General features: G+C 40.5%; 1 protein-coding gene across 1 annotated transcript in view; it reads right to left on the minus strand.

Moving 5' to 3' along the window:
- The window catches only part of BCAR3 (BCAR3 adaptor protein, NSP family member), a 177,027-nt gene that overhangs the window by 130,540 nt on the left and 34,549 nt on the right, over window positions 1-11,938 (minus strand). The window contains exon 3 of the mRNA XM_069070533.1: window positions 1,811-1,850. Coding sequence (XP_068926634.1) covers window positions 1,811-1,850 — 40 coding nt within the window. The remainder of the gene's footprint in view (window positions 1-1,810; window positions 1,851-11,938) is intronic.

An 11,938-nucleotide genomic window follows, 5' to 3' on the forward strand; every position in this document is an offset into this window, starting at 1 on the left:
TTTTCTTGGTAGAGATACTGGAGCTTCTAGGCATTTCCTTCTCTAGCTCATTTTAGAGATGAAGAAACAGAGGTAAACAGGGTTAAGTGACTTAACTCAGGTCTTCTCTTCCTGAATTCGGCTCCAGACTCAGATACTTACTAACTGCATGACCTTGGGCAAGTCACTTAACCTTTGCTTTGCCTTAGTTTCTTCATCTATAAAAATGAGCTGGAGAAGGAAATGGCAAACCACTCCAGTATCTCCACCAAGAAAACCCCAAAAGGAGTCATGAAGATTCACACACAACTAAAAAAAGTCTAAACAACAACAAAATGTCCTGATTCCAGGCCAGGTACTCTATCCATTGTGCCACCTAGCTGCCCACATAAATGCTAGCTAGCTATAAGATATTCCAAATGATCACAGAATCACAGATTTAGAGCTAGAAGTGACAAGAATTCACCTAGTATGATTTCTCTTATTTTAAGAATGAGGAAACTGAGGACTAGAGACATTACATGATTTGCCCAAGATGGCACAAGTAGGTAGCATTCAAACCCAGATCCTCGGACTCCAGACATAATGCTCTTCCCACTTAATCATGCCTCCATGCAACCTAAGGGGAGTGGCACAAAGATATGCATGGAGGACAAGTACAAATAAAATCCATGATAAAACCAATAAACCAAGTAATTTTTCCATCGTCCACATTAAAGGAAGGAGACAATTCCTAGTCTTTCCCCAGTTATTCGCTGATAGAGGCAAAGGGATGGGGGAAATTGGGTGGGAGGATGGGAAAACAATGAAAAGAAAACACAATGAGTCTAGATCTCAAAACAAACTACATACAATCACAAAGGAAACCAACCATAATGAAATAGGTTCAGTAGATGATCACACTGTGATCACCTGAAATCTACAAGAAAGTCTTAGTAACTACAGTAATTCTGAAGTAGCAATAAGTGCAGACAATATTTCTGGCAATAACAATAGCACGAGAGAAAAATCAATGTGATTTCTATTGGTGACAAAATCACAAGTACTGTTAATATTCCTGTGGTTTGCTGCCTTCCTTTGTAATGGAAGGAAATGCTAAATGTAAGCCAGAGGTAAATGGAGATGATATGTAATTTTTTCCCCATCAGTTCAGAAAGCCCCTCCCTAAAATCCATCCATAGACCCCAGGTTGGGAACCTCTGGTCTAAATAATCCACAAATGGAATAACTTGTCCTTAAGTAATTAAAAAGTGGAATGACATCAATCCTAAGGGAAATAAATACCTTTAATTCTGCTTACTTCAGCAGCTACCTGTGTGTAGGTAAAAATAAGTGGAATATATATATATATATATAATTACAAACAGCTTGATTATGTAAATTAGAGTTACCTACATCCTAAGAGGTGACATGCTTTAATAATGGCAGACCTCAAAAAAGAAAAAGGATGGAAATAATCTTTCTGATAATAGGGACAGTACCCACACAACAAATGTCAACCCTACTAGGGAGAAATTCATCACCCATCCCCACCTCAAAATAAGAGCTTTAGTAGCTCTAAAAAGACAGCCATGTAACAGAATAGGAGAAAGCCCAGGCAATTCTCCTGAGCTTTCCCTCCAGAAAAGAAAAGTCCCAAAGTGACATACGGACCAGGAGAGGTCATGACCCATTACTATAATAGATTTAAATCGCTATAATAGATTCAAATGGCAGAACCAGCTTCCTCTTCATCATCCGACTAGAGCATTAGTTAGTGACACTCACTGGAAATGGAAACCCTGTGAATCATGCCACACATATGATTTGGGTTATGACTGCCATCACATACCTTCACATATTCCATCACTGGGTCTGGGGGATGCAGATCCCTGCAAAGAAAAAACACAAATAGTATAATACTTTCCCTTAATGAGGAAAATGTCAGGATTATTTTATACTTTTTGATTCACATTATAAAGTTACAAATCCACATCCAAGGAAAGTCACACAAACAATCAAGAGAGTTATTCAGTATATTTTCTGTCAAAAATAAGCAAAAAGCATTGATATCTCTGAAGCTAAATGAGAACTATACAGCTGTTTTTAAGCATAAAAAAATGTGCCTGAAGAACTCAAGGCAACGCAATCTGAAAAAAGTGTAGAATGGTAATTTGTCCCTGACTTCACCTCTAAGTTTTTGTATACATGACATGGACTAAATTTTTCAACCTACCCCCAGTTTCCTGAAATAATAGAATCTCATCTTTACTTCTTTCACAATGAGATGTAATGATCAACTCATTTAAAATTTTTATGTAATAAGAACTGGGCTGCCTTTGAGGTCAGGGAAACTTGAATTATTGAAGTTAATTCTCTTAATTCTTCATTCCTCTTTTCAAGGGCAGAAACAGCTGAAAATTGATCTCCAAATACATTAAAAAGTTGCCAATAATTAAATCACCAAGGGAACATCCAAATGATTTTAAAGTAATGAAAAGTGTGCCTTGTTAATGAGATACAACTCAAGTAAGGAAATAGGCAAAACTCAGAAAAATTGAATGGACCTTAAAAAGGAAAGCTAGCAATGATCATAAATGGAAGGAACAAAAGAGCAGGGTTTCCATTTAATTTTATGAAAAGGTTCTTTGGTTTGCCTTTAGCATTGGCTTTCCTCTTTATTATATATTAGTTTGGTTTTTTTTTTTATTGTGACTGTCAATTCATATTTTTGGATTTCTGCCCTACCCCCAATTAAACTACCTATTTTGAATGGTACTTCCCTTTTCCTGAGTAGCCCAGAAACTTCCTTGAGCTGTGGGAAGACAGAATATTGCCAGAGGATGCATTTTCCACTTTTGTGTGTGCAGATGGCCTGCAGTCCCAGAGGCCAGGGTCAACAACCTCTGTGGTCACAAATGTCATTAGCAACCTGTAGGTGCTATAAGCAGGGCATTGGTGGGAGAGAATCAGTCCAGCCCCCAAACCACATAACAGGAAAATCCTTCTATGACAAGATTAGTATCTACTAGTGTTCCCTACCCCAAAGCAGGAAAACTCAAAAAGCAAGGAAGCACTCCCTAAGATTTGATTGGTTAAGAGGGTTGACAGTTTCCTGGTGACCTCAGGGCATGTTGAAGTGATTCCCAGTCACCTGAATCCATAAATGCAAAGTTTGAGCCCTACAAACTTGGCAGGATATCCCAACCTCCCCCACTCTACCTCAATTACCCTGCCCCCACCCAGTCACTATACCCTGCCCAGGAATGAAGGAAAGGAGGCCACACAATAGCAGTAATAACAGTTAGCATTTACATAGTGCTTTAAGATTGGCAAATCACTTTACAAATATCATCTTATTTGATCTCCACAACAATCCTGGGAAGTAATAAAGATAACAATAGCTTACATTTATATAGTGCTTACTATATATCAGGCACTGTATGAATAATTTTACATGTATTATATCATTTGATCCCCACAAAAACCCTGGGAGGTGGGTGCTATCATTACCCCCATTTTACAGATGAGGAAACAAAGACAAGAGAGGTTAAATGATTGCCCAGGGCAGCACAGCTCATAGATGTCTGAAGTTGGATCTGTTCTTAGAGTGGAAGACTTGGCATCAGGCAGACCTATCCACTTTTTGGGTCAATTCTACCAGAGCTGAGGGCTGTAACCTTGTTATCCTTTCCATACCCCCAACTAACCAAACCTCCTTTTGTCATTGAATGACCTACAATTGTTTCATTTCATTCCATATATCAGACCTAAACTACCAGAGGGGCAGCCCAAAGAGCTCTCCCAGCTTTGGATGTAGGCCACTGCTCTCATTTGGTATTTGTGGCTACTTAGCTCTTCATTTCTACATGTCTCACTTTTCCTGTGCCCATGCCAATGAGCCTGACTGTACACTCCTTGAGACCATGGATCATTTCCTGTTTTTTCTTTGTGTCTCCAAAACTGCCCAGAAGTGCCTTGAACACAGCAGCCTTTGTGCATGGTTGATTGAATTAAGGGAAAATAAGACAGAAAAAGAAAAGGTATAACAAGAAAGAAGAAAGGAGAAAGAGAATAAAGAAAAAAGGTGAACAGAGAATGAGGAGAGTGAGGACTGATAGAGGGCCAATAACAATTGGTACCCTAGGCCCTAGGTTGTTTACCCCTCTCCTTGACTATCAATCAATCAATCAGCAAGCATTTAGGTTCCTACTGTGTGCCAGGCAATGAAAAAATAAGGCATTCCCCTCTTGTCAAGAAGCTTACATTCTACTAGCACGATACAACAAGTTGGACTTTGGAGCCAGAAGGTCTTGGTTCCAAATCTGGACTACTCTGCTACTTACTGTGTGAATGATCTTGGGCAAACAGCTTTACATATCTGCTTGTGCCTTCATTTCCTCATCTGTAAAATGAGGGAATGGAATCAGTAATCTCTGAGACCACTTCCAGCTGTCCTTCTATGATCCTATGATCCCATGATTGAGGACTGGTGGTGGAGGAGGAAGACGGAAGACTAAGAACTGGAAAATCAGGAAAGGTCACTTAAAGGAAGTAGGTATCAGCACTAAGCCTTGAAGAAAGCTGGAGGTTCCAAGAGGAAGAGTCTAGGAGGGAGAACCTTTTAATCCTGTAGTATAAACTATGCAAAGGCATGGAGGCAAGAGACAGATATAATATATAAGGAACAGTGAGGATAGAGTGTTGGGGGGAGTCACGTGTCATCAGCCTAGAAAAGTGGGATAAAATCAGTTTTGAAGGAATTTAAATGCCCACAGGTAATTCTATATTTTATCTTTGATATAATAGGGAACCCCTGCAGCCATCTGAGGAAGGAAATGACATGAGAAAACCTATACTTTTGGACTATAAATCAGGTTGCTGGGTAGAAAAATGTTTAGACGTAGGAATAACTAGAGATGAGAGACAGATGTGCACACAAATCTAAGCATAAGGTCTTCTATCTGTTTTTCCATTTTTATGTTAAGTGGAGGTGAAGTCAGAAGAGGATCACAGGAATTAGAGTTAGAAGGGAATGTAAGAGTTCATTGGTCTAACCTCCTCATTCTATAGAGGCAGAAAGTCATTACTGAAACTGACCCACATCCTCCACCTCCAAAGCAAGCACTCTTATGGACTCGAACACAAATTATATTGAAGAATTTAGGCCCAAGGAACTTAACTCCCTGGTTTGATAATAAGATTAGTAATGATGATAACATGTAGATAGCACATGGAACAGCTAGGTGGCATAGTCAGCCTAGGGTCAGCAAAATTCATCTTCCTGGTTCAAATCTGGCCTCAGACACTTACTACCTGTGTGACCGTGGGCAAGTCACTTTAACCCTATTGGCCTCAGTTTCCTCATCTATAAATGAGTTGGAGGAGGAAATGGCAAACCACTCTAGTATCTCTGCCAAGAAAATCCCAAATGGGGTCATCAAGAGTCAGAGGCCACTGAAACAACTCAACAACATGATTCTTATCTTATCTGATCCTCAAGACAATGCTAGAATGGGGGAGGGGGAGATGCCATTTTATAGATGAGGAAACTGAGGCAAACAAGGGTTAAGTGGTTTGTCTAGGGTCACACAGCTATTAACTAAGGCTAGATTTGAATTCAGGTCTGCTGAGTTCAGTGCCCTACTGACTGTACCACCTAGCTCTTTAAAAAAGGGTAAAGGAAGCAAGGAAACACGAATTTATTAAACATCTTATATGTGCCAGGCACTCTGCTAAGTGCTTTACAAATATTATGTCATTTGATTCTCACAGCAATCCTGGTAGGTCAGATGATGACACTGAAACTGAGGCAGACAGAGGTTAAGTGACTTGCCCAGGGTCACACATCTAGTAAGTGTCTAAGGCCACATTTGAACTGAAGTCTTCTTAATTCTGGGTACCCCCACCCCATTCCCACCTCTATCCTGTACCACCTGGATGCCAGATATACAAAGCATATATATATTCTTCCTAACTTCCCTATTTCCTTTGACAGCATCATCAAATTATCTTCAACTCTGTGCTCTCTCTCATTCCCAATTTTTTTTTTTTTTGCTTTTTGGAGGGCAATTGGGGTTAAGTGACTTGCCCAAGGTCACATGGCTAGTTTGTGTGTTAAGTGTCTGAGTCTGGATTTGAACTCAGGTCCTCTTGACTCCAGGGCCAGTACTCTACTAGTCACCTAGTAGGGGTGCCACCTAGCCCCTCATATCATTCCCAATTTTTAAATCAGGTACCACGGCCTATGAAGACTTCCTCCACAACATTTCTTAGATCTATCCCCTTTTCCCACTCAAGCAGACTCCTAACAGACTCCTCCTAACTGGTCTCTCTGCCACTAATCTTTCTCCTCACTGATGCCTCCTTGACAAAGCTGCCAAATTGATATTCTAAGTAACAAGTCACCCCAGTTGAAGAAGTTTCAATAGCTCCAAACTGTCTCTAAGATGAAAAAAAAAAACTCCTTTGTTTGTGCTTAAATCTCTAGATAATCTTCTGGTATGATTTCACATTGTTCCCTTCCCATCCACCCCACCAAAACCCACCACTGGCTATTCCCTAGACCCTTTGCATAACAATGTATAATAATGTTTTACAGACACCAAGTGTTTTCCTGTCTGTTCTCACATTTGAGCCTAGCAACCTAGTGAAGTGGAAAGTCTAAGTATTATCTTCATTTTTACAGTTGATGAAACTGAGAATCAATCAGACTTGCCCAAGGTCACACTGTTAATAAGGGGCAAAGATGGGACTCAAACCCCAATTTTCTGACTCTCAATCCAACGATCTTACAATCACATGGTGGGGATACAACCTCTACTTGCAAGAGTTTGCATTTCCCAACTATATTCTAGAGGTCATGATTCCAAGAGGAATTTATGCTAATCCTCAAGATTAGGCTGCAATTTTTCATTCAGGGTTCACTGAGGACAATGAAAGGCTGAAACCTGGGGTCCTGAAGTCCTCTGCAGTGCCTACAAGAGTGACCTATGAATCCTTCCTTGATAGTTTCTTTGAAATGGCTGTTGCAGACTTTAGGTAACTGCCAAGAGCCCCAAGACCTCATTCCATAGCTCAACAAACATCCTAGGACAATGGTGTGGAAAGAAAACAGAAAGGGAAGGGAGGAAGATATCTGAGCAAATTTGTATAACTGTAATTAATCAGTGTTATAATCAAACAAAGGAGGAAAATAATAGTCTGTTAACTATGATTTCAGTTTATTGGTTTAGGGAACAAGTAGTTACTTCATTGATCATGCAGTTCTCTCATGACTACAGTTATCTCTTCCACACTGTGGGGGTGGTGGGGTGGGTGGGGGTGGGCTAGGGACTCAGTGCCCCACAATCTGAAAAATCTGTGAGCTCTCCCTTTGTACCCAGAGAAGAAGTCTGAATTTTTTATTTTATGGGGTGTTTACAATACCTTACGGTAAAATTTTGGATTACACATTTCTGAGTTTTGGAACTTTTTCTGTGTTTGTCTGCATGTTGCCTGTGACTTCCACAAAACTCCCCCAAAATTCCTGTTTAATTTCTTGTGCCGACCGGCAATATAGCAAAACCATGGTGGGGAAATTCTGGATGTGGAAAGGATAACTGTACTATAACCTAAGAGAGCTGCCTGAGGACACTGGGACTGCCAACGAAAGTGATTTGACTAGGGTCACACAGTTGGCATTTGACAGGAAGAGCTTGGACTCAAGTAACCTGGCTGTAAGGCACATCCTCTCTGCCAATTCTGCCATGTTATCTTCTAAAATAAAAATCTTTCAATCTTCAGGAGAGAGGAAGGAGTCACAAAACGAAGAAAAATCCAAAATCACAAAGTTTGGAGAGCTGGCTTAAACTAAATTAAACTACCTTTATTTGAGTTTGGGTTGTCCTGTTCTTCACTGCAGACTAACCATACAAGAACAAAACAAAACAAAATACAAAAAAACCTTGCTTATAGAATCCCCCTTCTTTGAAAGAGTATCTAATTATCCCTGAGAGATAAGGAAATAAACAGTTCCTGAAGCAGGGATTTATAGTCTCTATAAAAATAACCTTGGAAAATAATTGTGTGTAGACACAAAAAGGTTTTGCACTTAAACCAATAACAAACCCTCATGTCTCAGAATAAAGTTGCTAATGAGGATGTGAGTCTTTATTCCCAAAGGTCTGGAGGCCACCTATAAGAGGAAGTATTGTCAAACAGACATACTTGGCCTGTAATGAAAAAGCGGCAGACAAAGCAGGAGTGAAATCCTTTTCTTCAGGCCTGTACATACCACTATGTAAGCATTTTAGAAGAAAATTAATTGCTGAATTGGGCAGCAGGGGCACATGAAGAGTTTCTGCCAAATACTCAAGGTTGAATACCCAGATAAGCAGAGGACAGGAGTAGTGAATGGGGAAATTGAAGGTTTTAAGTCTCCACACAGCAAACCTATAACAATGGGAAAGTAGCTATTTTATAAGACTGGATTGTTTTTTAAGACTCGCTAAAACCTTGGAAATGGAGTGGCAAGATAGTACAGTGGATAGAGCCCTGTGGCCTGGAGTCACCAGGGTTCAAAATCAGTCTCAGACACTTAGTAGTTGTGTGACCTTGGGCAAGTCACTGCACTGTTTGCCTCAGATGCCTCATCTGTAAAATGATATGGAGAAGGAAATGGCAAACCACTCCAGCATCTTTGCCAGGAAAACTCCAAATGAGGTCACAAAGAGTCAGACTCAACTGTAAAATGACTGAACAACAACAAAATGTTGGAGAACCAAGAATCTGTGCATACTGTTATCATTCTAACATACCAAGGGGATCATTACAAACATAATGTTTTTCCTTACAATGATTTAACATTTTACTTTGCAGACATTTGGGTGGGATTAAAAATGAGGTATGAGAGGCAGGATGGCATCATTGACAAAGACTACCCTGGAATCAGGAAGTCCCTAATTCAAGTCCCTAGTCCTGTTTCTGACCCAGACTAACCTATGTGACCACTCAGGGCCCCCAGTCAACTCTCTCAGCCTAAAAGTTGCAGATGAGCTGCTGATTTTGTTTGCTGAGGAAGTTTTCACCTATGAAATTATAGTCTGAACCTCTACCCAACAACTCACTCTCTCTGCCCTGCCCCCCAACCCCTGTAAAGCAGTTAATAAGTATAACTTCATCTTCTTCTGATCAACACTGGGGAGTGTTGAAAAATGCAATTCTAGTTCTTAAAGTACTATGTAAATGTTAGCTATTATTATTACTTAAACAAGAATCATTTCTCTAATAACAATCACTAACATTTACATAGCATGCTAAAGTTAACAAAGAACTTTACCCACATTATCTCATTTGATGTTCACAACAGCCCTATTATTACACTCATTTTACAGATGAGGAAACAAAGGCGGAGAAGTGAAGTGGTTTGGGGGTGGGGCAGTCTTCTGTAGACTTAATCACCAAGCACAGGTACCTCCTAATCTTCCCCCTCTCCAACCTTGTTTCTCAGCATCTCCTTTATGTGTTGTCTTTTCCCCATTAGAACGTAAACTCTTAGAAGGTGGGGACTATCTTCCTTTTTGGCGAGTATTTGTATTCATAGCCTTAATTTAGCACAATGGCACTCAGATACATCACAGTATTTAACAAATTGTTGCTGTTTGTCCTTCTCTGGGAAGGTGAGGTTGTGACTTGAAAGTGAAATGGATTTAAGTTGAAGGTTGTGAAAAGTCAACAGCCTCACTTTCTCCTCTGGAGCCATCTGGGTCCAGTGGCAAGATATGGATCAAGATGACTGGAGATGCCCCGAGGCTGTGAGACACTGGCCTTGGCTTGTGGCCTGAAAAGTCCATTTGTCTCCAAACTGGCTATGGACAAACTCTCCCCTACCACCACCTTTTACAAAGCCTACTCAAGTGCTACTTAACCGATTCCCCCAACCATCAGTGCTTTCCCCTCCCCCAAGAAGAGTTTACTTTGCATTAATTGTGCACATACTTGGCTGCTTTAGACCACAGGCTACTTAATTTTTGTCTTAGTATCATGTCTAACACAGTGGGTAGCACATAGGTGATACTGAATAAATGCTTGCTGATTGCCATCTCTTATACAAAATATCCCAAAATTCCTAGTGCAGTCTTAAGCTTTAATAGATTGCTACTGTTATTGTTCAGTTGTGATGGATTCTTCACAACTCCATTTGGGGTTTTCGTCATAAAGATTCTGTAGTGGTTTGCCACTTCCTCCTCCAGTTCATTCTACAGATGAGAAAACTGAGGCAAACGGGGTTAAGCACTTTCCTAGGGTCACACAGTTAGTAATGTCTGAGGCAGGATTTGAACTCAGGTTTTCCTGATTCTGGGCCAGGTGCTATCCACCTAGCTGCCCACTACACCACCAATTTCCCTGTAATAGTTTAAGCCTTCACTAAAACTCTTGGCATACACTGTATTCTAAAATATCTCTTTGCCTCTCCCTCCCTCCCTCTCTCCTCCTTTCCTCTCTCACCAAAATACATGGACAATAAAGTCTTACTCATTTAAAATTGGCAGGATTTTTTGTGGTGGAAGTGAGACAGAAGTGACCTTGTTTTGATTTTTTTCATTAAGGCTTGATTTTTAAAATATCTGCCTATAATTTATATAGAAAATTCTACACGGTGTCCCAAAAGTTTTAGTGCAACTTAACGCTTGTGTAAAGTTTAAAGCTACACCAAGACTTTTGGGATACCTTGTATATCAATAGATATATAAAAAATCCACCAAATGACTAAATTGCAAATAGTGTTCCTATAGACTAGGCCTCATTCAATTCAATAAGCAATTATTAAAGACCTGCATTAAGCTAGACAGGGTGGCAAAAATGGACATCAGTAATCTCAAGGAGTTTACACTCCTATAGAAGAGATGTATGTGTGTTCAGATTAGCATGTGTGTACAGATTAGCACACACACAGACACACAAGCAAACTAAAGTCCCTGCCCTCAAAAAACTTAAGCTCTACAGGGAAGAAACAACTCAACCCAGTAAAAGAGGGAGGGAGGGGCACTAAAGACCTATACAGGGGCAGACAGGAGGGGTAGGGATACCAAAAGGGGAATGGAAGGGGAGGGGAGGGGAGGGTAAGGGAGAGAAGACTGATTAGATAAGGATTGGTTAGAATTAGCACATTGTTTTCTACAAATAGATGAAAGGTTTGGCCTTCAGAATACAAAGTTAGTTAAGCACCTGCTAAACAGACAGAGCCCCTAAGGGGCCCCTGTAGGGCCCCAGGCGGAGGTACAAAGATGAACTAACACTGGGGCCCAGGGCCCGGAAGCCCTCCCCCTGGGTCTGAGAACTAGAATCTAAATCAGGTTAAACATTTCCCCTTAGATCACGTTTACCTTGCTACTTTACTTAATGTACCCTTTTTTCTAATGCATTGACAAGAGAAACACTAGCCTGAGCTCCTATCACATTGACCAAAAATTCTGAATTAGTGGATCTGATTTAAGGAGGTTTTGCAATCCCACCAAGTCCCACCCACATGTGTGGTTGGGTGAGAATAGATTCAGCATTCAGTTACTAAACTCCATACCCATTAAATTCCTCCAATAGTCAATTTCCACTGAAAGAATGGGGGAGCCACAACTCTAATTCAGGCTCTCATCACATCTTACTGTTAGGTGCCTACTTCAGGTTTCCTCCCAGCCCTGACTTTAACCCATTCATTCAATCAAATGCCAAAGTATTTTTCCAAAAAGTATAAATCTGACCATGTAACCCCTCACCCCCACCCTTAAAGAAACTACAGTGGCTTCCCGTTACCTTTAGGATGAACTATAAAATCCTGTTTGGCTTGTAAAGCCCAACACAACTTGGATCCTTAGTACCTTTCCAGTCATGTTATACTTTAACTTCCCCCTCCATGTAGGATGTACTACCAGGGACATGGCCACTTGTTCTTCAAACTTCTCTCTCTCTCTCTCTCTCTCTCTCTCTCTCTCTCTCTCTCTCT

The sequence above is a fragment of the Petaurus breviceps genome, unplaced genomic scaffold (genome assembly GCF_028583685.1).
Source record: "Petaurus breviceps papuanus isolate PSGF00001 unplaced genomic scaffold, PetGlider_PUasm1.0 90808, whole genome shotgun sequence".
Classification (NCBI taxonomy): domain Eukaryota; kingdom Metazoa; phylum Chordata; class Mammalia; order Diprotodontia; family Petauridae; genus Petaurus; species Petaurus breviceps.